Consider the following 27,805-nt stretch of genomic DNA (forward strand, 5'->3'; position numbering starts at 1 on the left):
ATTCTGGGGGCTGCAGAGTCCTGATTGGTGAGCAGGTCTGCTGCTCACAGGAGTATTGAGTGTTTGTCGAAGTCAGACAGTCCCCCTGGGTTTCTGAAGGCTCAGTTGCAGGATTAGCCGTCTTCTGGTGCAGAATCCGATGAGGAGTGCAGACAAGCTGGTGGGGTTGGTACCAGGTCAGCAGCTACTTCTCTTCTTCTGTGAGTGAGTCTCTTCTTTGTCTTCTTACGTCGTCAGGATCTGAGCTGTGGGGTTTAGGGGTGCTACCTAAATACTCAATTTAGGGCGTTACAGTGTGTGCTAGATGGCAGTTGATGGGTTGGCCACCCACCTTAAGGGGGACTACATCCTCTCTATGACACTTCCATTAGGAAGTGGGCATAACCCTGACCCCAGGGGCCTAATTCTTTCAAAACCAAGATGGAGAATTTTTAAAAGTTGTATCCACTCCAGCTTGTCCACCTTAGGGGTGGGACTGGCATGCAGTGAGCACACCTCCCAATCGGCCTAATTTTCCCACCTGTCTTGCCACCAAAAAGTGGGGTCAAGACAGCGGGTGTTGGTCATATTCGCCATTTGGAGAGACCTGGGTCGCATTACAAAGGCGGCTCTGCCTTTGAAGCTTCCTGCCCTGGAATGTCCATCTTGCCTGGAGTAGGTGTCAACACCCCCACCCAGTGCAGGCTTTTGTCTCTGGACCCTGAGCGCGCTGGCTCTCGCCTTAGCAAGTCAAAAATGTGGCTAAGGTGGCTGAACTTGTCAGGACCAGTCAGTTAACACACTAGTAGTTGGTAGTTTTTCAGGAGACACCTCCAAGGTGCCCTCTGGGTGGACATGTTGGTAAATCCGTCACTGGCATCAGTGTGGGTTCACCAATATGAGATGTTTGATACCAAACAGCCCTGTCTTTGTGAAGCTATCATGTAGCTAGGGAATTCATAGTGACCAGTGTCCAGCACATGTATTTAAGATGGCATCCCTGGCCACTTACTATGCCCAAGAATCAACAAAGAGAAAGGGCGTATATGCTCGTGCAGATATGCACTCACAAGTAATATAATATACCTTGGCTTAGGGCTGTAAGACCTGCTGGAGGGGTGACTTACATATATTACCTGCAGTGTTAGGGTACAGGCTGTGTGCCATGTCGTGCTTTCATTTTGGTCTGCACCAAAACACACAGCGTGCAATGGCATGTGCTCAGTGAGGGGTAGCTTAGGGTGGCAAAATTCACGCTGCAGCCCAAAGGGATCTTCTTTAGTACCCCAGGCCTGAGGTACAAGGGGTACCATTTACTAGGGACCTACGGACGGTGCTAAAGTTTTGCCAATTGGGGAAATGACTGTGCACTTTTTGGAAAAGAGGTCTGGCACCAAGGACCTGGTTAGCAGGAACCCAGGGCACATTCAATCGAAATTAAATCAGATTCAAGGAAAAACGTGGGGGCTAACCATGCCAAAAAAAGTTGCTTTCCTACTACTACCCAGCAGGGGTTGCAGTACCACACCATATAATACACTCCATTTCCTCGCGGATGGCTAATCTGAAAAAGGTCCGACAGGACATCTGCCTGTGACAGCACATCCTCTCGAAAGGGCAGCCGGATCGGAGGATATATGCTCATAGCTAGACGTTTTGGGTACCACACACTCTACACCCAGTCTAGTGCCACTAAGATGACTTGGACACAATCTCTTTTGTTCTTCTTGAGCACTCTGGGTGGGAGAGGTAGAGGAGGAAAGGAGTTACGGAAGTCCTTAGACACAATGTAGGTGAAAGGTGTCTCCTAAAGCAGAATGTCTTGGGAACTCCAAGGAGAAAAAGTTTGAACACTTCGGTTTTCTGCGGTGACAATTAGAGTCAGGGTTTTCCCCACTGCTGGAAGACACCCTGTGCCACCTCCAAGTGTAACCACCACTAGTGATCCACTGTCAAAGGGGCCCCAAGCTCATTGCACGTTTATCCTGAATCAACCTGAATGAACCAAAAAAATAAAACTAAAGACATTTTCATTTTACTTTGTGGGAGGTCAAAGCCCATACCTTGTTGGGAATTTTAACGGAACAAAAGACAAAAAAGAAATATGACAAGACAAGTTTGTTTTAATCCTTTGGAGATCGAAAGCCCTTACTCTACTATGAAATATGGCACTGTTTGGAACAGTCTTTTTGGTATGTATGAATTAACACTTTAAAAGAATAGTACTGCATAGAAGTACAAGTTACTTACCTTCAGTAACGAAATATCTGGTAGACATATTCTAGTTGCAGATTCCTTACCTTAGAATTTCCCCCCAGGCGTCAGACTGGATCCGGAGATTTTTTCTTCGAGCAATACCCTTGCGCGTCGGTAGGTGGCATCGGTCGACTCCGCAGGCGTCGTGGTTGCCGTGATGACGTCGGGAGTAATACATAGATGCCGCCCTCGCGCAGTGACGTCAGTTCTTTTCTTTCTGCGCCACGCACTGATCCGAGAGAGAGCTACCCTCGGCTATTTTTTGGCCGAATTCAACCATTTTGTCGACTTTTTTGGTGCGAACTTGGTGCGTTGAGGATGTCCCTGAAGACCGGGTTCAAACCCTGCGAGGACTGTCACCGCATGATGTCGGTGACAGACCCTCATTGTGTCTGATTAAACAAAAACATTTGGTGGGCGGAGTCAAGATGGCCAAGATGGTGGTCGCTCTTCTCAGAGCTCCTGTTTGGCTCCAGGATTGCCCTTCATTTCACCAGTGATGGCGTGCCTAATGGCCCTCCCAAACCGCAGTGAGATTAGTACACCAGGGGAGGCGGCGAACTGAGGGTCAGTGTGGGATCAGCAAGGCAATCCGGCTTGGCCGCAGCCAGGACAGATGGCCCAATGTTGGGGCAAGATGGCAGCCTCCAGTTAAACAATGGAAAGAGCTGCGGCCTCCTTCTGTTGAAGCACACTGTCGCAGGAGAAGATTTGCTATTCAGAGGACCCTGCGTAGGAGAGGGGGACCATGGTGGTGTGGTGTGTGTTGGGGGGGAAGGGGGTGGTAGAGGCCCTCACTGTGAGGATGGGTGTGACCCACGGCCCACCTTGGCAGATCCGTGCACCGTAAGGCAAATGGTTGACAAAGGGAAACCTGCTCCTGTCCTCCAACCAGGTGGAAAATAAAGTTGTTGTTCGGCGCAGTTCACCAAGGCCAGTGGTTACCAACCCGTGATCCGGGGACCCCTGGCGGTCTACGCAGCCTCCTCAGGGGATCTGCGATTCTTTAAATAGCATTAACAGATTAATTAAGTGTATATAAATAAAGTGCCTAAATGTACAACTGAAAATTTCAAAACTTACTGTAACTATCAAGGAATTTTAAACTGGAGGCTAAAAATTAAATTGGTATCCAACCTACCTGTTAGAATTATATTTTATTTATATTTGTTTGCAAATCAAATAAAATGTGTTATTTGTGTTTGATGAATGTTTGTTTCTGTTTTTTGTGTGTATTGTTTTGTGTTTCAAATCATCATCAACAATGTTTAGGCCAGGGCTTTGGCTTTCAGTAATGACTCAGTGGGGGAGTCCCCGGATTCCAATAATGATTCATTGGGGAGTCCCCGGGTTCCAGGATGAAGTGGGGGTCCGCAGAAGTCAGAAGGTTGGGAAACACTGACCTAGGCACTCAGGACCCGAAAAGCAGATATCCTAGCCATGAAAGGAACGGCCAAGAACGTGTGACTGCCTCCGCTCTGATTGGAGAACGGACTCATATTTCTTGAGCTGAGCCCTGAAATGTCTCCCCATTGGGAACCTGAGCCCTCAAGACTCACGTCTGGGACTGCTCCTCCTTAGGACCACTGCCTAAAGTAGACCCTCAGCCTCTTGTTTCCTTCCCCCTCTGCCCAGTGGACTTCTAGGACTCAACTCCTTCTGCTATCCGTTACTGTGTGGGCCCTGTTGACTGGAGCACCAGTGTGGCTCCCTGGTGTGAGCTGTGTTTTGATTGCTACAAGAGCATCTGCTGGAGCTGTTTCCCCCTTTGGCGACTCTGGTGCCTTGAACGCTCGTGCCTTCTGCAGCAAGCCAGTGACTGGACAGGCGGGCTGGAAGAAGTACAACTCTTGGCTATACAAGCTTTGCTCACTGGGAGTCATCCCAACGGCTCAGGATGCGCAACGACAAGCCCCCAGTGCCTCCAGCCCCATACACAAATTGACAAATTTATGCCACTGTCAGGAGGGGACAGAAGGGAACTGGTGGAGAGGCCCCTAGGAGTGATGGACTCCGGGGGAAAGAAGGTGAAGAGAATGGAGGGGACAGACACTACAATGATAATACAAGCAATTCAGGAACCACACACAGCACTCAAGTCGAAGATTGAAGATGTCCCGGTAGAAGTAGTCCTACTGCATCAAGCTCTACAAAATACTATGGCTAGGATAACTAAAGTGGAGGGTGGATTTCCAAGCTGGAGGGCACGGTCCAGGGCCTTAAAACACAAGTGTCCCGCCTAAAAACAACTTTGAAGGCACTCACTGACCGGGTTGCGTATGCTGAAAATAGTGCCCGGAGAAGTAACCTTTGCTTCATTGGGTTCCCGGTGGGTGCAGAGGGGGTCGACACCAGATTTCTTCCTTAAACAGTGGATGAAAACATGGATTGACAACAGCCTCTTAACATCTTGCTTTTTTGTTGAACGGCTGCACAGGTCACTGACCAAAAGGCCCACCCTGCCCCTTGATTATCAAGATCCTTAGCTATTAGAACAGAAACACTATCCACAGAGGGACAAGGGAACACCTCTTGTGTCAGGGCAGTCATGTGATATTTGCAGACTACACTCGCCAAGTCCAAACCCAACCGAAATTAAGACGGAGTAAAGCAAAAGCTCAAGGCTACGGGCCTTAAATACATACTCCTCTTCCCAGCTAGGAAGAGAGTAGTTCACAATGAAAAACTGATTTTTTTTTTTACAGCCCTGAAGGGGCCTGGGACGAGCTACCAGAGCAGAAGCACATGCGGCTAGCCACAAGAGGGGGCCGGTGGTGAAAACCCACAGGGCCCACACCACAGGAAAAGGTCCCGCAGGGGTCATTGTGATCACTTTGAGATGCCATCTACTTTGGACTCCGGAAGACCACACACGACTGGGGGCAGGAGTAGCAGGTCGAGATGCTCCTTCCATGGGAGAAGATAATGATCCTCTTTGTAGGGATGGCGGGCTCAGTTACATGTGAATCACGATTCTACAGTGGGAAGTATATGGTGGGGGGTGTTATGGGGACAAGGAATTGGTTGGATTGTTATGTTGCTTGCTTTGCCTTCAGGTTTTTAGCCATACAATTTGCTGCCTGTGTCCTGCACAGCTCTGACTTCCTCAAATTTACCTTGCTGCCAACCAGACTGAAAGGTGCCAGCTGGCATTCCCAAAGCCTGGGTCCCAACACACTTACCCTCCACAAACTCACATGTGAATTTTTGTATAGGCCACCATGAACAAATTTACAGTACTAACGGGGAAAGTAAACCGCTTCCTCAAACGTATCATGAGAGGAGCTGTTAGGCAATTCCTTCACCGTCATGTGCCCCAAATTGTAATGCTCCAAGAAACCCAGCTTTTGTTTGGGTCACACTGCTTTTTTCTAACACAATATGGATACAGTAAGGTGTACCATGCAAGATTCAACTGGGGATCCATGGGAGTGGCCATCATGCTCCTTAAGTCTCTGCCGCTGGTAGTTTCCCGGTTTACCAGGAAGGTTCTGGGGAGATATGTCTTATTGGAGGGTGCATTGGATGGAGCCCTGTACAACTCCCTGAGTATCTATGTTCCCCCCACAATGGGGCGCCCTCACATTGACTATGCTCAGGGAGCTTCTGCTAACTCTCCCTCCGGGTAGGACAATCATAGGGAGATTTCAAAGATATTCTGTTTCCTCTTGATTCCCTGCGTGCCCTGGGAGCCGAGACCAGAGAAGGGAAGGGACTGCACAACTGGGCACTGGCCCTTGGGTTGTGTGACACCTGGAGGATATGAAACGTTAAAATTAGACAAAACACACATGCATTGACAGCACATGAAGCCTTGTCTCGTATTGACCTTTTTTTGTTACCTACTCCAGATATACTTCACACACAGGCGCACTCATCCTGGTAAGGGCATTTCAGATCACACCCTGGTAATGTTCCAGTTTGCACATCGATCAAGGGAGGGGGAGAAATATAAGTGGCATCCTAATGCCTGGTTTCTCCAAGACAAGATTTTCACCGGGACTTGCAGATCCAACTGAAGCCTTTACTGAGTGACAATCAGGGAACAGCAGAATCGCCAGGGCGACTATGGGAGGGAGTGTAAGGCCACTATGCACAGTGACGTACGCTCCTGATTCAGGGGCCGAACCCATGAGGCGAATGGCCAAGTGATGCGATTAGAAAGGTCTATTCTGTCCTTGGAGAGCAGAAACCAAGGGAACCTAATCAAATTGCTAGGCCGGCATCTGTCAGTGGAGAGGGCAACCTTGCAACAACTTTGCTTGGACGAAGCCCCTCAACACTAGGAAACTTCAATTAGACATGTGTAGGATGCGATGTTAAGCCCAGGTTTGGGGTTTCGACAGGGGGAGTAACCCTACAGGCTGGATAACATTCTATGAGGATGACGCCCTCCTATCTATGGCCCGTCCGAAGGAGACCCTTCCTTCGATCTATTCTGGACAACTTTGGGTCCTCGTCCGGATTAAAGGTGAACTAGTCTAAATCTATACTAATCCCTCAAGAGACAGGGGAGATGAGAGTTGGCACCCAGGCTCCCCATACAGTGCCTAAACTTCCAATAACTGGAGATCCAAATGTCCTGGGAGTCTTAACCTCTGAGCCCTAGCCCGGGCAGTTTAGACTGACTTTGACAGGTGGACCAAGCTACCATTCAATATGTTGGGGAGAGTAGCCTTCCACGCCTATTGTATACCCTCTGGAATTATCCTCTCTCTATCCTAAACCACCGGCTTGATGCCATCAACCTTAAAGCTTGTAAGTTTCTTATTCAATGGTAAGCCCCCCAGGATCTCTTTCTACAAGCGTTTCGATGGTGGCCTGGCCATGGCTGACATTTGTCTCTACTACTGGGCTGTACTTACATTGGTGGTGAATAGCTAGGTGCATGGAAGGTTCACAGACATGGCCTTCAGATTGGAAATCTCACTGATCGGTCTAGACAACCTCACTGGTCTGTTATATAGGTCTCCTTTACCGTGGGCCCTCCCAGAGGTGACCACAGTGGTGCTCCAGGCGTGGATGGCCATGCTAGACTGGACTGGAATTGATGGGCCTGCTGGGTGACCCGTGAAACCCCGCTGTGAACTGGCAGATGGTTGAGTCAGGTCTCATCAGGTCCAACAGACAGGAGGATTTAAGGACTGGGACAGAATACTTGAGTCAAAATCGGGTGATTTGTGGTAAAGAGATCACTTGAAATCCTCCCATACCCTTCAATATGAATTCTCTCTCCAAAGGTTTAAATTCTACCACTTCCTTCAGCTCCGGCATGCCCTAGCAGGGAACCGAGTGGCCTTGCAGCACCCCTGTAATACATCCCCCCCTGAAGGCTCGGCTACTCCTAGGACAAACAGAGAAAGGGGGAACTGCACGGTTGTATAGAGCCCTTGTCAACCCTCGCCATGTAACCTTTCACTCCTGAGAGCGCGGTGGGAGGGCTGGTTGGGGCCTCTACACAATGCAGACTTGAGTGAAGCTTGTATGGCACCACACACCCTGGCAATATCGGCTACACTATGCCTCATTGTAAGGAAATGCCTCCTTGGCATGGTTACCCCCTGACTTTTTGCCTTTGCTGATGCTAAGTTATGATCTGAAAGTGGTCTGGGACCCTGCTAACCAGGCCCCAGCACCAGTGTTCTTTCCCTAAACTGTACCTTTGTCTCCACAATTGGCACAACCCTGGCACTCAGGTAAGTCCCTTGTAACTGGTACCCCTGGTACCAACGGCCCTGATGCCAGGGAGGGTCTCTGAGGGCTGCAGCATGTCTTACGCCACCCTGGGGACCCCTCACTCAGCACATGCACACTGCCTCTCAGCTTGTGTGTGCTGGTGGGGAGAAAATGACTAAGTCGACATGGCACTCCTATCAGAGTGCCATGCCAGCCTCACGCTGCCTGTGGCATAGGTAAGTCACCCCTCTAGCAGGCCTTACAGCCCTAAGGCAGGGTCCACTATACCACAGGTGAGGGCATATGTGCATTAGCACTATGCCACTACAGTGGCAAAGCAAAACCTTAGACATTGTAAGTGCAGGGTAGCCATAAGAGTATATGGTCTGGGAGTTTGTGTCACACAAACTCCACAGTTCCATAATGGCTACATCTTAGAGATGCCCCCTGAATTCCTACCCAACTTCTAGTGTAGGCTGACCAGTTTCTGCCAGCCTGCCACACACCAGACATGTTGCTGGCCACATGGGGAGAGTGCCTTTGTCACTTTGAGGCCAGGAACAAAGCCTGTCCTGGGTGGAGGTGCTTCTCACCTCCCCCTGCAGGAACTGTAACACCTGGTGTGAGCCTCAAATGCTCACCCCTTTTGTTACAGCGCCCCAGGGCATTCCAGCTAGTGGAGATGCCCGCCCCTCCCTTTTGGCGGCAAGGAGGAGGAGATAATGAGAAAAACAAGGAGGAGTCACCCACCAGGCACGACAGCCCCTAAGGTGTCCTGAGCTGAGGTGACCCCTGCCTTTAGAAATCCTCCATCTTGAGTTTGGAGGATTCCCCCAATAGGATTAGGGATGTGCCCCCCTCCCCACAGGGAGGAGGCACAAAGAGGGTGTAGCCACCCTCAAGGACAGTAGCCATTGGCTACTGCCCTCCCAGACCTAAATACACCCCTAAATTCGGTATTTAGGGGCTCCCCAGATCCCAGGAAATGAGATTCCTGCAACCTGAAGAAAGAAGAAGGACTGCTGACCTACAAGCCTGCAGAGAAGGAGGAAGGCGACAACTGCTTTGGCCCCAGCCCTACCGGCCTGTATCCAACTTCGAAAACCTGCTCCAGCGACGCATACGACAGGGACCAGCGACCTCTGAAGCCTCAGAGCACTGCCCTGGACTACAGGATGAAGAAACTCCCGTGAACAGCAGCCCTGTTCAAAACCAGCGACTTCTTTGCAACAAAGAAGCAACTTCCAAAGCCTTCACGTTTCCCGCCGGAAGCGTGAGACTCTACACTCTGCACCCGATGCCCCCGGCTCGACCTGCAGAAAACCAACACCTCAGGGAGGGCTCCCCGGCGACTGCTAGCCCATGAGTAACCAGAGACGACCCCCCTGAGCCCCCACAGCGACGCCTGCAGAGAGAATACAGAGGCTCCCCCTGACGCGACTGCCTGTAACAAGGGACCCGACACCCGGAACCAACACTGCACCCGCAGCCCCCAGGACCTAAAGGAACCAAACTTCTACGCAGGAGTGACCCCAGACGGCCTTGCCCAGGTGGTGGCTGTCCCAAGAAGCCCCCCCCGTGCCTGCCTGCACCGCTAGAGTGACTCCTGGGTCCCTCCATTGTTTCCTACCTGAAACCCGACGCCTACTTTGCACACTGCACCCGGCCACCCCTGTGCCGCTGAGGGTGTGTTTTGTGTGCCTATTTGTGTCCCCATCAGTGCTCTACAAACCCCCCCCCTGGTCTGCCCCGAGGACGCGGGTACTTACCTGCTGGCAGACTGGAACCGGAGCACCCCTGTTCTCCATAGGCGCCTATGTGTTTTGGGAACCTCTTTGACCTCTGCACCTGACGGGCCCTGAGCTACTGGTGAGGTAACTTTGGGGTTGCTTTGAACCCCCAACGGTGGGCTGCCTATGCACCAGAACTGAGACTTGTAAGTGTTTTACTTACCTCCTAATCCTCTCCATGTGTTTTAGGTGTCTAAGGGCTGGGGTGGCCTCCGAGTGCCACCAGACTGCTTTGAAGGGAACATTTGGTGCCCTCCTTGTATAATCCGGTGAACCCCTGGTTCGTGCTCTGGCTCGAAACTTCACAAAGGACAGGGAGTGAACACCACCCCTGTCCAGCTCCTCCCCTAGGGAGGTGCACAGAGCCAGGTGGCCGGTTGATTCTGCCATCCTGAAAAGATTGGCAGAGGCCACTGGGAGCTTTTGACTGGCTAAGCCAGGTAGATGACGTCCCTGACCCCCAGAAATAGGTGGGTCACTTCAGAGAGTGACCAACCCTCTTTTTAGAGTTACTTAAGGGCTACCCAGAGGGTGGGCCCTTGGATTTGTGAAGCAAGACTCTACAAGCAACTCTCTACAAGACATCTTCTGCTCCTGGCCTCAAGAACCACTGCCGGTCTGCTTTGGAACCAAAACACGTCTGAATCGGGTGGAAAGGATCCCATTGCAACATTGTTTTTCCGGATCCTGCAAGAATTCTGCAACATCTGTGGATGTACGTTTTCCAGGGTCACAAGGACTGTTTGCACCTGGAAGGATGAAGGAATATCCCTTGGAGTAAAGGAGTCACTCCCTTGCATCCGCAGGCACCTCAAGACAACATTGACTGGCTGGTGGGGTCTGCTATCTTAAGGACATCAAAAGCCTCTGCATCACACGCGGTGGGTCTGTGGCCTCCTCTGGGTCCTTCTGGTCTTCTGACCAACTTGGGAGAATATGGGCCCCTGCTCCTGCCACTGGACTGGAATCCCAGTGCAAAATGACTGTTCCTCTTGCCAGGGCTTGTTGATTCTTCCTTCCGGAGATCTTCAGGTACCAAAAAGTCCTGCCTTCAGCACTCTGCAACTCGAAGATCAGCCCCTGTCCTGCAACTCCTGGGACTTTGAACTTGTTTTGTTGTGCTTCTGAGGCCTCCTTGTGACGCCCTGTGCCCATCACCTTTGGGTCACTCGGGGGCGCTCCAATGACTTCTGTTGGCTTTCCTGCATGCTGAGAGCCAGCTCTGACTCCCCCTCGAGGGTACAGTCTCGTGGACCTTGCTGGTACCCATAACTGCAAATACTTCTTCAGCTCCTACTTGCATTTGTCAGTGCTTGCCGGTGACCTGGCTGGTCAGTGACCCTCCTGCAATCTGCCAACCATCAAGGAACAGCTTGCAGGTGACTCCTAGGATCTGCTGCAGCTCCTGTACCCTGCAGCTGGACTTCTTCCTTCACTGACTTACAGGAACTTAACCTCTAGGAGGGTGGGCATTGCCTCCTGCATCACTTGGGCACCTCCAAGGTGCTGTACTCTGTCTCCTTCCTTTTCAAGTCTTCCAAGTCCAGCATCTATCCCAGGGTTCTGCCGGCCTGGTCCATGGTCTGCGACAAAAGCTGGGCAATCTGAGTACTCCACTGGCTTCAGAGAGAGTCCCTTCTCCCCTCTGCATTCGGCTCCCCTGGCAAAGGTACTCCTGCCTTCTGGGTATCCTTGTGTGGGGGCACTCTCCAACCCACCTCTTATCTGTTGGTTTCCTCAGGGTCCACTGGGAAGGGTCCTCAAACACACGAACTCCAACTACTACCTCTCTGTGTTTGTCCATGGGACGACTGGGTAGGTAACCATCCTGCACCTGGTTGCTTGGGACACTTACTGTATTTACCTCTGGTGTTTTCATCTACCCCAGCCCCTAGCTAACTACCACACTTACCTTGGTTGGGTTCACTATTTCGCATTCCCCATACTTAGTATATGGTTTCACCCCACCACCCCCATAGGGCCTTGTAGATTTTATGCTATTTCTGCTGGTTACTTTGTATATATATTGTGTGTAGATATCTCCAAAGGGAGATATACCAATGCTATACTAGTAGTTACTGCTGTAATACATTATTTTGCAACAATTGTGTGGTTCTTTCTTGTGAGAGAGTTACTGTCTGACTACTGTGGTATTTCAAGTGATTTACATTACTCATGGATACACTTAAGCTTTTGCTCTATGGACACCTATTCACTATCACTAAGGGTTGCGTGGACACAGTAAAGGGTGCCACACCATAGGTGTGCACCATAAACTGAGCCAGCCTCCTACAACAATCAATCTGGGTAAAGATGTAAAGAGTGGGTTGGTTTTAAAAAGACAATTCTTCTAACAGTATTATCTTTACTGATCTCATTCACTGCTGTTCCCTTCCAAATCCCCTTCCCTCAGCGGGCTATACCAACAATCTGAGTTATATTAGCATACGGACACGGAGCTGCCTGGAGGTGAACCTTTTAAGAATTGCACGGACCCTGAGGATTTGAGGACTATGATAGAAATGATGCATTGGTCATGACCATTATTTCTAGGAGGGGTGGGGAGAATTGCCTGCATCAGGTCTAACTGCAGTTAATCAGCCACAATTGAAAGTCTTATGCAGTTTCCTTCGACACCTGGGTGGAAACTGACAGATTTCCTTGGTGCTGAGACCACTGGGAATTCAGATTCCACTGCAAAGTATTCATGTGCCACAGGGTGTGGTCCACAACTAGGATTAGGCCAGAAGCCTCAGAGTCAACCTTATTGACAATCAAGCTGCATCAGGATCATAGCCCGAATGCCTTGGACTGGGGATAGGCAGAAGGATGGCTCTGAAGAGCAGTGTCCAGGATGGCTCCATTGAAGGATTGAAGGGTGTGGAGGAACCAGGTTTTACTTTGGCATGTTGATGGAAAACGCCAACAATGTCAGCAGATTGAGTGTCGCCTGGAGGTGGTTCACAACAGTTTGAGGTGAGTCAGCCTTCAGTAGCCAGTTCTCAAGATATGGGAAGACTGGTATTCTCAACCTTCACAGTTGGGCTGTAATCATCGCCATCAATCTTTGTGATCCCCAAATATGCACTGGTTAGGTCAAATGGGAGCACGGTGAATTGGAAATGCTCTTGACCCTCCTGAAACCATAGGTAATGCCAGTGAGATTGCAGGACAGGAATGTGAGAATATGCATCTCACAAGTCCAGGAGTACCATCCAGTATGCTGGATCGAGGGCAGATAGAACTAGGGCTAGGATGAGCATCTTTAACGTGTCTTTCCTTAGGAAGAATTTCAGATGACGAAGATCTAGAATGAGACAATGGCTTCCGTCCTCCTTCGGGCACATAAACTACCAGGAGTAACAACCAATCCCGATTTCTGAAACCGACAACCTCTCTATTTGTTCCTTTGGCTAAGAGAGTTGAGAATTCTTTTTGAAGTATAGACAACATTTTGTGTTGTGGGTGGTATGGCTGAAGGATAAGGAAGGAAGGATAAGGAGTATCTATTTTCTATGATCTGATTCGAGGTGATGCTCCTCCTTCCAGGAAAGTAAAAGGTAATCAGACCTCCAACCCGTCGAACGTGTGTTGCCAAGGTTAAATTAAAGGGGTCTGTGGCAATTGCAAAATGGAGGTCCCTCAGAACCTGAATGCTGTCCGGATATTGTTCCCTAAGTGATTGAGAGGTCTATTGTCGGTGAGAGGAATACTATGTCTTTGCAGATAACCCGTTCTAAACCCTCGAAAGATCCACTGTTATTGGGGAAGCTTCCTAGGTGGTGGAGTTAACCCTAAAGAGCAGGCAGTGGCCTTACTCTCCTTAAACCTTTCAAGGGCTGAATCTGCTTTTCCTCCCAACAGCCTAGAGCCATTAAAAAGCATGTCCATAAGTGACTGGATATCAGTGGAGAACCATGAGGCCTGAATACAGCCGTAGCACCTAAGAAACACACATTTTCTGAATGCTCTACCAAGAGTCAGTAGTGCCTAAACCAGACTGATAATTTTGCAGCATTCTGTTCATCTACAATTAAACGCTATAATATATGGCTGACTTCATCCAAGACCACTATAAGAACATCTGTCACTTTGTCTCATAAGGCATACAAGTATCTTCCCAGAAGGCATGATGTATTTACCAACTTGAGGGCAAGGCTTGTAGATGCCTGCACCACAAGACTTTCTGCCGGGTGCTGTAGAAACAAAATACACATCTTCAGGAGCTGCTCTGTGTCTTCTTGCTACCAGTCTATGAACTGGAGGGCACAATCCTAGTTTTGCCAAGGTGCCCAACAGTACATGAGTAAGAGCCTCACTAAATGGTAATAATGGTTCTTGTGAATATTATCCTGGATTTAAAACCTCAGTTAGTAATGTTGTTTGTTGTACCTTACTGTGTGGGTAAGATGAGGTCAAAAGTTTCAGCTGCCATTCTAAATCATGGCAAATGAAGATGTCTCTTCAATAGCCACTGTAGATTTGCCGGAGAAAGGTCATTATCTGGTGATGGTCCACTTGAATTTTGTACACTTTCAAAAACATCCTCATGTCAATAATGGTGGTAATCTCCATCAAAAAGAAACTCTTCCAGAGTATAATGAGTCTTGGATTGAGGACAGCCTCTAGATCTAGGCTGAGGAATGTGTGTCTCAGAGTCTGATATCAACATTGGATTGTCTACTGGCATTAGTGATGTCTGTCTCAGAGCTGATGTTGTAGGTAAAGGTTTCAGTAGTGCCAGCAACCATGACGTGATATCTGGCTCAGTTAATAAAGCTATAGGTATCGTTGGATCTGAAGAAGTAACTGGTTTTGGCAGGAAGTCTAAGGGCAAAGCTGGGACAGAGGACAAAGCCACTGACTGTAAACCAGCAGGACACTCTAGAATCCATGGCCCTGAAGGCATTCTAGTGGGATATGGCATAGTACTAAATATCTTATCCATAGCTGACATAAGCTGCTATAGTTATTCCGGCACAACTACCCGTTCTGAAAGTATCCGTAATAGCACTGGCATTGAAGCCATCTCTTTAAGGGGAGAACAACTCCAGGTGCAATGTGCAATTTGGAATGGTGTGAATGAGACTCAGAATGTTTGCACTTTGATGGCTCCTCTTTGACTTACCTGGCTTTGATGAAAACTAATCACAAGCTAGACCTCATCTATGCCCTCAACTTCAACTCGGATCCCCATACCCTGGACTTCAATCGGGTCGGCAACGGAGAGCTTTGCCTCACGTTTGTGGATTGCCTTTTTGTTCATATTCACACAAGACATACACATATTTGTACAATGACCGCAACCAAGACACCAAAGACAGATGTCATGAGGATCTATAAGTGACATACCTTTCAAGATTTAAAACTAGCAGGCTTTCGGGACTTATCTGCACACTTCAAGATTTTTTATGAGAAAAGCAAAATCAGTTGTATGACATTTGGAGCTCTGGATCCGCATCAGTTGGTGAGGAAAGAAAGGAGCTGACGTCAGCATGGATAGGTGGTGTGTGTATATATACTGGTCCAGATGTCATAGCTGCGTGGGTGAATCAGCACGAGGTAAAACGATGCTGCACAACGCCACCCTGAAAGGAAATGCCTCCTTGGCATGGTTACCCACTGACTTTTTGCCTTTGCTGATGCCAAGTTATGATTTGAAAGTGTGCTGAGGCCTGCTAACCAGGCACCAGCACCAGTGTTCTTTCCCTAAAACTGTACCTTTGTCTCCACAATTGGCACACCCTGGCATCCAGGTAAGTCCCTTGTAACTGGTACCCCTGGTACCAAGGGCCCTGATGCCAGGAAAGGTCTCTAAGGGCTGCAGCATGTCTTATGCCACCCTGGGGACCCCTCACTCAGCACAGACACACTGCTTGCCAGCTTGTGTGTGCTGGTGGGGAGAAAATGACTAAGTCGACATGGCACTCCCCTCAGGGTGACATGCCAACCTCACACTGCCCATGGCATAGATCAGTCACTCCTCTAGCAGGCCTTACAGCCCTAAGGTAGGGTGCACTATACTATAGGTGAGGGCATAGGTGCATGAGCACTATGCCCCTACAGTGTCTAAGCAAAACGTTAGACATTGTAAGTGCAGGGTAGCCATAAGAGTATATGGTCTAGGAGTCTGTCATACACGAACTCCACAGCACCATAATGGCTACACTGAAAACTGGGAAGTTTGGTATCAAACTTCTCAGCACAATAAATGCACACTGATGCCAGTGTACATGTTATTGTGAAATACACCCCAGAGGGCATCTTAGAGATGCCCCCTGAAAACATTCCTGACTTCCAGTGTGGGCTGACAAGTTTTGTCAGCCTGCCACACACCCGACATGTTGCTGGCCACATGGGGAGAGTGCCTTTGTCACTCTGTGGCCAAGAACAAAGCCTATACTGGGTGGAGGTGCTTCTCACCTCCCCCTGCAGGAACTATAACACCTGGCGGTGAGCCTCAAAGGCTCACCACCTTTGTTACAGCACCACAGGGCATCCCAGCTAGTGGAGATGCCCACCCCCTCCGGCCATGGCCCCACTTTTGGCGGCAAGGCCGGAGAAGATAATGAGAAGGAGGAGGCACAAAGAGGGTGTAGCCACCTTTAGGGCTAGTAGCCATTGGCCACACTACCACAACATAGAGCATTAGAATTATCTCTTTTTGCCACTATCTTACCTCTAAGGGGAACCCTTGGACTCTGTGCATGCTATTTCTTACTTTGAATTAGTGCATACAGAGCCAACTTCCTACACACCCCATGAGAATAGAGAATTTCTATGCAGATGTTTGCCTGGAAATATTCTAAATGTGAGGAAACTGAGATTCAAAGTCTCAATCAAAAAGATACTTCAAGAGTCAGCAAGAAGGCGAATCTACAGATGAAGGTGATCTGTTTCCACATCACAGGGTTCCTGTGAGATGTGGCAGGAAAGACAGGACATTACCTATATATATATATATATGTCTATTTTATTTTTTTAAGTTTACAATATTATCTTTGATCATCAAAACTTTGGAAATAGCCAAATGTTAAAACAGGACTATGAAGCCATGCTGTAGAACCAGGGCTAATGTATACGAAGAACAAAATACATAAAGGACCATAGATTTCTTCAAACATGGCACAGTCAAAAACCAAACAAATATGCACATCATACCACTCAACATAACCATTTTGGCTGCCTTGGTACAGCAGAAGTAAACTCAATAGCATCTAGGCACTGGCATTATCCCAGAGAGTTAAACTGACCTGGGAAGGATAAAAATAAACTTCAAAATTTGGTGGTGGGTTGTATGTCACTCTTGGCTTTGCAGAAAGGCAGTTCCTACTGTGGAAACCTACAATGCACTTACTGATGAAACCCACAAAAATCACACTCCTTCGTTCATCTCAGAGGTTAAACTATATGACTCGTACTACAGTCACTCCATAGTGTTACGCCATTAAGTCTCATTTCATAAACTTTAATTTGGCTACTCTGCATCGCTAACTTTATTAAAGTGCTTGCAACTAGTCTCAAGACTTACACTTTCCATGCCTGAACGAAGTCCATAGTCCGTAAACGTGATTGTCTTGTTTTTTAGACTGCACATGCCCAGGTGGAATTATTTAGAGGTTACAGTAAGCTAGAACCAACTTTTTCTTTTTGTGGATAAGTGTACACTTGAGACAGACAATATGTGCTGTTCCTCATACTGGACGCTATTCACAAACTTTCCAGATAAAGCCTGTTTTATATCAATTTTCAAACCCAACTTTCACCAGACACAGCCCTGTACATGGCCTTAATAGAATCTGACAAAATTAACACTGTTAATGTTTGGTGAAATCGTAGTTCCCAAAAACGAAAAATGTCAGAGAAACAATCCTTTGTCTTTTTCATTGTTAAATGCTTGTGCAGACAAAAAAAATGAGTTAGAAGGAAATCAGTAGATTTCTTGACAGGTTGATGCATTTGAAAATCTTCTAGGACTGACACAGTAAGTAGTATGTGAGACTGTCACTGGTAAAGCATAAACCTCGGCAGCCTTTAATGGAGAAGCAGCCTCTCACGGAGCACCCTCTCTTGTGATACCTGTGCAATTTGCCTAGAGGACAGCTGCTACTGTTTTTGTATGACTTTCTCCCACCTCCAAGACCTATTCAACTTGGATCAACATTTTGCCGATATTTACCCGTCCTGCATAATGTATGATGCAGAAATCTGCTTTGTCCTTTAGATGTCTGGGCCTCTGAAATTTGGAGTGAGTGCCTTGTTCTTGGACTAGCTTGTCAACAAACGTCTTGTCTGTGGCCTTAGGAAACCAGCATTCTTCATCCAGTAGAGCCAGGACGCCAGGTGGGTTGGCCTAATATGAAGAAAGTGAAGCAAAGCATTAACAAATAGAAAATATGAACGGGCACCACATTATAAAAAATCTTTACTACAATGACTTTGCTATGTGAATTGGAGAAGCGCATAATGTCTATTATAGTAGTGGAAAATGTAATTGAGGACGATAAGAACCAAGGCAGATTTTCAGGACATCCACACAAGATACATTTGCAAAATATTAATCTAAATTATAGCTATTTGCTTAGTCATTGGTTATCCTGAAAATATGGCAATGACAAGCACCCTCTTGAACCTATGCTGGAAACACCTGATGTCGTATTTTAGGCACCATTTAATTAAATTGTAAGCACTTCCAATTTTGACAGATAACGTAACTTAAGTACTAAAATATTTAGTGATTTTTCAAGGACTTTAGAGGATTCAGATTACAAACCCAGTCTCCTGAAAGAAGTCAGCGACTTCTCTACTAGGTCACATTCACTTTCCAAACAATAAACGTCCAGAAATAGTGGTATCTGGTTCTGTATGATCTTGAGCACACATCTGTTAAAGTTTAGTATTTGCTAGATAGAGAACATATGTAAAATATCTTGCATGTTGTCAACAACTATTTAATTTGAAAGTGGTGAAGGAAACCGCTGCACACCTGTAAATATGTTTTTTGGGGTTGTACATTTAGAGATTTCCAGGATATGCATACACGGCCATCACATCGTGAGTAATTACAATACATACATATATACATATACATATATATATATATGAAAAATGTCACTTACCTAGTGTACATCTGTTCGTGGCATGAGACGCTGCAGATTCACATTCTATGCATTATCCTGCCATCTAGTGTTGGGCTCGGAGTGTTACATGCTGTTTTTCTTCAAAGAAGTCTTTGAGTCACGAGACCAAGGGACTCCTCCTTTTTGGCTCCATTGCGCATGGGCGTCGACTCCATCTTAGATTGTTTTCCCCGCAGAGGGTGAGGTAGGAATTGTGAATATACTAAATGCACCCATGCAATGAAGTAAGTATGTATGTACATAATGTGTATTAAGATAGTATTTATTTACAAATTTACAATTTTCATTCAACTTATAACGGCTACAGGCTCCCGGGGAGGTGGGAGGGCGCATGTGAATCTGCAGCGTCTCATGCCACGAACAGATGTACACTGGGTAAGTGACATTTTCCGTTCAATGGCATGTGTAGCTGCAGATACACATACTGTGCATAGACTAATAAGCAGTAATCTCCCCAAAAAAGCGGTGGCTTAGCCTGTAGGAGTTGAAGTTGTTTGAAATAATGTTCGTAATACAGCCTGTCCTACTGTGGCTTGTTGTGTTGTTAACACATCTACACAGTAATGTTTTGTGAATGTATGAGGCGTAGACCATGTGGCTGCCTTACAAATTTCTGTCATAGGTATATTTCCTAGAAAAGCCATTGTGGCGCCTTTTTTCCTAGTGGAACGTGCTCTTGGTGTAATAGGTAGATCTCTTTTTGCTTTAATATAGCAAGTTTGAATACATTTCACTATCCATCTGGCAATGCCTTGCTTGGATATAGGATTTCCTGCATGAGGTTTTTGGAAGGCTACAAACAATTGTTTTGTTTTGGGAAACTGTTTTGTTCTGTCAATGTAATACATTAGTGCTCTTTTTATGTCTAATGTATGTAAGGCTCTTTCGGCTACTGAGTCTGGTTGTGGAAAGAAGACTGGGAGTTCCACTGTTTGGTTTAGGTGGAATGGTGATATAACCTTTGGTAATAATTTGTGATTTGTACGGAGAACCACTTTATGTTTATGTATTTGTATAAAGGGTTCTTGTATAGTAAATGCTTGTATCTCACTTACCCTTCTAAGTGGTGTGATAGCTATGAGAAAGGCTACCTTCCAAGTTAAGTATTGCATTTCACAAGAGTGCATGGGCTCAAATGGCGGTCCCATGAGTCGTGTTAATACAATATTAAGGTTCCACGAAGGTACTGGTGGTGTTCTCGGGGGCATGATTCTTTTTAATCCCTCCATAAATGCTTTGATGACTCGGATTCTAAAAAGCGATGTTGAATGTGTAATCTGCAAATAGGCAGATATTGCTGTGAGATGTATTTTAATAGAAGAGAATGCCAGTTTAGACTTTTGTAAGTGTAATAAGTAACTTACAATTTCCTTTGCGGAAGCATGTAGTGGTTGAATTTGATTATTGTGGCAGTAGTAAACAAATCTTTTCCATTTGTTTGCATAACAATGTCTTGTAGTAGGTTTCCTAGCTTGTTTAATGACCTCCATACATTCTTGTGTAAGGTCTAAGTGTCCGAACTCTAGGACTTCAGGAGCCAAATTGCTAGATTCAGCAATGCTGGATTTGGGTGTCTGATCTGTTGTTTGTGTTGAGTTAACAGATCTGATCTGTTTGGTAGTTTGACATGAGGCACTACTGAGAGGTCTAGTAGTGTTGTGTACCAAGGTTGTCTTGCCCAAGTTGGTGCTATTAGTATGAGTTTGAGTTTGTTTTGACTCAACTTGTTTACCAGATATGGAAGGAGTGGGAGAGGGTGAAAAGCGTATGCAAATATCCCTGACCAACTCATCCATAACGCATTGCCCTGAGACTGATCTTGTGGGTACCTGGATGCGAAGTTTTGGCATTTTGCGTTTTCCTTTGTTGCAAATAGATCTATTTGTGGTGTTCCCCAATTTTGGAAGTAAGTGTTCAGTATTTGGGGGTGAATCTCCCATTCGTGGATCTGTTGGTGATCCCGAGAGAGATTGTCTGCTAACTGATTCTGAATCACTGGAATAAACTGTGATATTAGGCAAATGTGGTTGTGAATCGCCCAATGCCATATTCTCTGTGCCAGGAGACACAACTGTGTTGAGTGTGTCCCTCCCTGTTTGTTTAGGTAATACATCGTTGTCATGTTGTCTGTTTTGACAAGAATGTGTTTGTGGCTTACTATGGGTTGAAATGCCTTTAACGCTAGAAATACTGCCAGTAGTTCTAAGTGATTTATGTGAAACTGTTTTTGCTGAGTGTCCCATTGTCCCTGGATGCTGTGTTGATTGAGGTGTGCTCCCCACCCTATCATGGAGGCATCTGTCGTTATTACATATTGTGGCAGTGGGTCTTGGAAAGGCCGCCCTTGGTTTAAATTTATATTGTTCCACCATTGAAGCGAGGTGTATGTTTGGCGGTCTATCAACACTAGATCTAGAAGTTGACCCTGTGCCTGTGACCATTGTGATGCTAGGCACTGTTGTAAGGGCCGCATGTGCAACCTTGCGTTTGGGACAATGGGTCGGCGTTTTATCACCATTTTGACTTGTATTCTTTGTTTTGGATACATGGCCTGTATTACTTTGTGAAATGTTTGTACCCTTTGTGGGCTTGGAGAGGTAATCCCTTTTGCTGTGTTGATTGTCGCCCCTAAGTATTGCTGTGTTTGACACGGCTGAAGGTGTGACTTTGTGTAGTTGATTGAGAAACCTAGTTTGTGGAGGGTTTCTATGACATACTTTGTGTGTTGTGAACACCGTTCTAGCGTGTTGGTTTTGATTAACCAATCGTCTAGGTACGGGAACACATGTATTTGCTGCCTTCTGATATGTGCAGCTACAACGGACAGGCATTTTGTAAAAACTCTTGGCGCAGTTGTTATTCCGAATGGCAACACCTTGAATTGGTAATGTACCCCTTGGAATACAAACCTTAAGTACTTTCTGTGTGAAGGATGTATCGGTATATGGAAATATGCATCCTTTAGGTCTAGTGTTGTCATGTAGTCTTGTTGTTTGAGCAGTGGGATTACATCCTGTAATGTCACCATGTGAAAGTGATCTGATTTGATGTAGGTATTTAATGTTCTGAGATCTAATATAGGTCTCAGACTCTTGTCTTTTTTGGGTATGAGAAAGTACAGAGAGTAAACTCCTGTTCCTTTCTGTTGAATTGGTACTAATTCTATTGCTCTTTTTTGTAGCAACGCTTGGACCTCTAGTCCTAGAAGATCCATGTGTTCTTTTGACACATTGTGTGTTTTCGGTGGGACGTTTGGAGGGAATTTGAGAAATTCTATGCAATAACCATGCTGGATAATTGCTAGGACCCAAGTGTCTGTTGTTATTTCCTCCCAATGTTTGTAAAACTTGGTTAGTCTCCCCCCCACAGGTGTTATGTGTTGGGGATTTGTGACGTGGAAGTCGCTGCTTGTTTTGAGGAGTTTTGGGACTTTGGAACTTCCCTCTATTCTTTTGGAATTGTCCCCGAAAACTTCCCCGCTGATATTGGCTTTGATAAGTGGGCCTTGCTTGTGAGGTTGTGGCTTCTGTGGGTTGACCTCGAAACCCCCCCCCCCCCCCCCAAATGGTGTCTTGCGAAATGTGCCTCTGCTCTGTGGGGAGTAGAGTGCGCCCATGGCTTTTGCCATATCAGTGTCTTTTTTAAGTTTCTTAATAGCAGTGTCCACCTCCGGCCCAAACAACTGCTGTTCATTAAAAGGCATATTCAGCACGGCTTGTTGTATTTCCGGCTTGAATCCGGACGTACGCAACCATGTAGGGTCTCCTTATTGTTACTGCAGTATTTACTGTCCTTGCAGCTGTATCTGCTGCATCCATTGCTGACCGTATCTGATTATTTGAGATACTTTGTCCTTCCTCCACCACTTGTTGTGCCCTTTTCTGGAACTCTTTGGGTAAGTGTTCTATGAAATGCTGCATTTCGTCCCAATGAGCTCTATCATATCTTGCCAGAAGTGCTTGTGAGTTGGCAATGTGCCATTGGTTTGCTGCTTGTGCTGCAACCCTTTTCCCCGCAGCATCGAATTTGCGACTCTCCTTGTCTGGAGGTGGAGCGTCTCCCGAGGTGTGAGAGTTTGCTCTCTTGCGCGCTGCCCCAACAACCACAGAGTCTGGTGTTAATTGCTGCGTAATATAAACAGGGTCTGTTGGCGGTGGCTTGTACTTTTTCTCCACCCTTGGAGTTATTGCCCTGATTTTCACAGGATCCTGAAATACTTGTTTGGAGTGTTTTAGCATTCCATGGAGCATAGGTAAGCTTTGGTATTGGCTAGGAGTGGAGCATAGTGTATTAAACAAAAAGTAATCCTCAATCTGTTCTGCATGCAAGGTGACGTTATGAAAAGCAGCTGCCCTGGAGACCACCTGCGTGTAGGATGTACTGTCTTCAGATGGCGACGGTCTCGCAGGGTAACAGTCTGGGCTGTTATCTGATACCGGAGCATCATAAAGGTCCCATGCGTCGGGATCATCTTGACTCATTGCAGTATGAGTCGGGGATTGCATCAGTGTTGGAGTGGCTACCGGTGATGTGTGCATTGATGGTGGTGGAGATGGTGGCGGAGTTGTTTGTCTTGCCAGCTTTGCCTGTGGCTGCTTGTCCTTTTCTTGAAAGGCAAGTCTTCTTTTCATTTTAATTGGGGGAAGAGTTCTCATCTTCCCTGTGTCCTTTTGAATGTGAAGCCTCCTTTGAGTGTAGTCTGGCTCCATTGATTCAAGTTCTTGTCCGAACTTATGTCCTTGCATTTGGGAGGACAACCCCTGTTCCTATGTGTAGGAACCTGTTTTCGGTTCTGAGGCTGGGTGTTTCGGAATCGAAACATTTTCGGTTGCCTTTTTGGGCTCCAACGAAACCTTCTTTATTTTCGGCGTCGTGGTGTCTCGGTGCCGACCCATTTCGGTGCCACTGTCTCGGTGCCGAACTTGCTCGGAGCCCCTGTCTCGGGCCCGAGATTGCTGTGTGCCGGTATCTCGACCGGAGTCGGATGACTTCGACACAAGCGTGCCCTTTTTCGGTGCCGATGATCGGTCACCTATTTTTCGGGTTAAGCCATGGCCTGTTGGCGGTGGCGTCCCCTGGGCTTTTGTGGTCTTCTCATGAGTTTTATGTTTCGACGTCTTACTCACGGTTTTTGGTGTTTCTTCGGGATCAAGCTCGTCTGAGTCCGACTCCTGAATGGAGAAGGTTTCTTCTTCCTCCTCGAAACGCCCTTGTCCTGTCGGCGCCGACGCCATCGGCAGTCTTCTCGCTCTTCGGTCTCTTAATGTCTTCCTCGACCGAAACGCCCGGCAGGCTTCACAAGTATCCTCCTTGTGCTCTGGAGACAAACACAAGTTACAGACCAGATGCTGATCTGTATACGGATACTTGTTGTGACATTTTGGGCAGAAGCGGAATGGGGTCCGTTCCATCAGCCTTGAAGAGACACGTGGCCGGGCCGACCAGGCCCCGACGGGGGATCGAAAAAACCCCGAAGGGCCACCAGATATCTTCCAAAGTCGGTGTTGATCTGTTGTAACTAACCCGATACCGAACGCAAACAATACCGACGATTTTTCCGAGATTCTAACTAACTTTCCGACCCGAAACACGGAGCGAAAAGGAACACGTCCGAACCCGATGGCGGAAAAAAAACAATCTAAGATGGAGTTGACGCCCATGCGCAATGGAGCCGAAAGGGGAGGAGTCCATCGATCTCGTGACTCGAAAATACTTCTTCGAAGATAAACAACTTGTAACACTCCGAGCTCAACACTAGATGGCGGGATGTGCAAAGTATGTGTATCTGCAGCTACACATGCCATCGAACATATATATATATACATATGTTAGAGTGTGTGTGTGTATACCTTAATACATGGTTGTCATGCTGTCTGTCTTTATAAGAACATTCTTCTGTGTGTTGAAAGGCTTTGAGGGCCAGAAACACAGATAATACCTCTAAGTGGTTTATGTGTAGCTGCTTCTGTTTGACATCCCATTGTTCTTGAATATTGTGATTGTTTAGGTGAGCTCCCCAACCAATCATTGATGCATCTGTTGTAATTACGGTTTGAGGCACAGGGTCTTGAAACAACCGTCCTTTGATTAAATTGATGCAATTCCACCACTGAAGGGACATATGTGTTTGGTGGTCTATCAACACTAGGGGCCTGATTACAACTTTGGAGGAGGTGTTAATCCGTCCCAAATGTGACGGATATACCACCAGCCGTATTACGAGTTCCATAGGATATAATGGACTCGTAATACGGCTGGTGGTAAATCCGTCATTTTACTGTCACTTTTGGGACGGATTAACACCTCCTCCAAAGTTGTAATCAGGCCCTAGATCTTGGAGTTGACTGTATGCCTGTGACCATTGTTGTGCAAGGCACTGTTGTAAGAGCCTCATGTTTAATCTTGCGTGTGGAACTACTGCAATGCAAGATGCTATCATTCCTAGGATTTATGACAAATCTTACAGTGTATTGTTGATTTGGTTGTATAAGTGGGATTAGAGTCTGGAAAGCTTGTATCCTTTGTGTATTTGGATATGCTAGAGCTAGTTGATTATTTAGGATAGCACCTAAATATGGTTGTACTTGTGCTGGTTGAAGGTGTGAATTTGGTAGTTTATAGAAAAACCTAGGGTGTGCAGGGTTTCTATTACATAACATGTATGATTTTGGCATTGTGTATGACTGCTTGATTTTATTAGCCAATCGTCTAGATATGGAAAGACATGGATATGTTGTCTTCTTAGGTAGGCTGCTACTACTGCTGAGCAATTCGTGAATACCCTTGGAGCTGTTGTTAAGCGGAAAGGTAACACTTTGAGCTGGTAGTGCTTTCCTTGAATGACAAACCTGAGGTATTTTCTGTGAACTGGATGGATGGGTATGTGGAAATACGCATCCTTGAGGTCTAAGGCTGTCATAAAATCTTGTGTTTGTAGCAGTGGGATAACATCTTGCAGAGTTACCATATGAAAATGTTCTGATAGGATGTAAACATTGAGGGGCCTGAGGTCTAATATTGGCCTGAGGGTGCCATCTATTTTGGGAATTAGAAAGTAGAGTGAATAAACTCCTGTTCCTAGTTGAGAGTGTGGAACTAACTCTATTGCTTGTTTGAGTAATAGAGATTGAACCTCTTTTTGTAGCAGAATTGTATATTTTGGGGTTAACTTGTGATACCTTGGTGGAATATTTGGAGGAGTGTATATCAATTTTAGGCAATAACCATTGCGAATAATTGATAGCACCCAGTTGTCTGTGGTGATATTTTGCCAATGTGTGTGGAACTGTAATAGTCTTTCCCCCCCACAGGAGATTTGTGGAGTGGAAGGGAGTGAGGGAAGTCACTGTTTTGGCTGTGTTGCAGGCTGTTTAGAGGTTTGGAACTTACCTCTATTTTTAGAGTATTGTCCTCTATATGTGCCTCTAAACCCACCTCGCTGGTACTGGGTTCGGTAAGTTGTTTGTTTGGGAAGTTGATGCCTCGGAGGGTTGTGGTCTGAAACCTCCTCGAAACTGAGGCTTACAAAATTACCCTCTATATGGTGTAGAATAGAGTGCATCCATTGCCTTGGCTGTGTCCGAGTCTTTTTCTAGTTTTTCTATTGCTGTGTCTACCCCTGGCCCAAAAATATGTTTTTTAATCAAAGGGCATGTTTAACACAGCCTGTTGTATTTCTGGTTTAAAACCAGAGGATCGCAGCCATGCATGTCTACGAATAGTGACTGCTGTGCTCACACTCCTTGCAGTGGTATCAGCTGCATCAAGGGCAGATCTTATTTGGTTATTACTAATAGCTTGCCCTTCCTCTACTACCTGTTGCGCCCTTTTCTGCTGCTCTTTTGGGAGCTGCTGTGTGATATCATGCATCTCATCCCAATGGGCTCTATCTTAACGAGCTATCAGTACCTGGGAATTAGATATCCTCCATTGGTTTGCTGTTTAGGGCGCAGCTCTCTTTCCTGCAGCTTCAAATTGTCTGCTTTTCTTACCAGGAGGGGGTGCATCTCCTGAGGACTGACTATTTGCTCTTTTTCTTGCAGCACTAACCACTACTGAATCAGGTGGCACCTGATGGGTGATGTAATCAGGGTCAGAAGGTGCAGGTTTATACTCTTTCTCTATGCTAGGTGTTATTATTCTTGCTTTCACAGGCTCATAAAAAATTTGGTCTGCGTGCTTTACCATGCCTGGTAGCATTGAGAGGCATTGGTACCTAGAATGAGTTGAGGATAATGCATTTCCTCTAGTGGTTCTGTGTGCATTGTAATCCCATGATAGGCTGCAGCCCTGGCTATCACCTGATTAGATACTGTAGTATCTTCAGGTGGAGATGGTTTAGAGGGGTAGGTGTATGGGTCATTGCTTGGGATGGGATCAGGTCGTAAATGTCCCATGGATCAACAGTGTCTTGTTGTGAGTCAAAAGAATGCGTTGGAGAATGCATTGGTGTAGGACTTATTTGAGGAGAGGTAGGTAGGTGTGGAGAATGAGGAAGAGAAAACTGAGGAGGTGCTGGCATCTCTTTGTTTAGGCCTTTTAGCTGGGGACTGCGTAGTGTCCAATGCCTCCTGAAATTACAGCTTTCTCTTTGTTTTTAAAGGAGGTGCTGTGATGATTCTCCCTGTTTCTTTATGTATGTGTATCCAAGACTGCCTCTCATCCATAATTTGAAGGATTGGTTCAATCTCTGTCTCATCCTCAGAGGTTTTATGGCTTTCTCGCAGTCTTTTGGAAAGTCCTTGTTCCTCTGTAAAGCCTGCCTTTTTCTGTTCCAAAGTGTGATGTTTTTTCGGGCTCGAAAATGATGAGGAAGTTCTCACGAACGCGATCGATACAATACAGACGAAAAATAAGGTTTTTAAAAGTTTTCCGAATCGAAATCTCGGAGCGAGAGAAAACACATCCGAACCAGACAGTGGAAAGAAAACAATCTAACAATGGAGTCGATGCCCATGCGCAATG

The 27,805-nt window shown here is 46.6% G+C and overlaps 1 protein-coding gene across 4 annotated transcripts in view; it reads right to left on the reverse strand.

Moving 5' to 3' along the window:
* Nucleotides 1-27,805, reverse strand: part of MYH10 (myosin heavy chain 10) — a 955,741-nt gene that overhangs the window by 517,075 nt on the left and 410,861 nt on the right. For all 4 annotated transcript variants that reach the window (XM_069200300.1, XM_069200299.1, XM_069200302.1 and 1 more), the window contains exon 16: nucleotides 17,881-18,054. In XM_069200300.1, coding sequence (XP_069056401.1) covers nucleotides 17,881-18,054 — 174 coding nt within the window. The remainder of the gene's footprint in view (nucleotides 1-17,880; nucleotides 18,055-27,805) is intronic.

This window comes from Pleurodeles waltl, chromosome 7 (genome assembly GCF_031143425.1).
Source record: "Pleurodeles waltl isolate 20211129_DDA chromosome 7, aPleWal1.hap1.20221129, whole genome shotgun sequence".
Taxonomy (NCBI): domain Eukaryota; kingdom Metazoa; phylum Chordata; class Amphibia; order Caudata; family Salamandridae; genus Pleurodeles; species Pleurodeles waltl.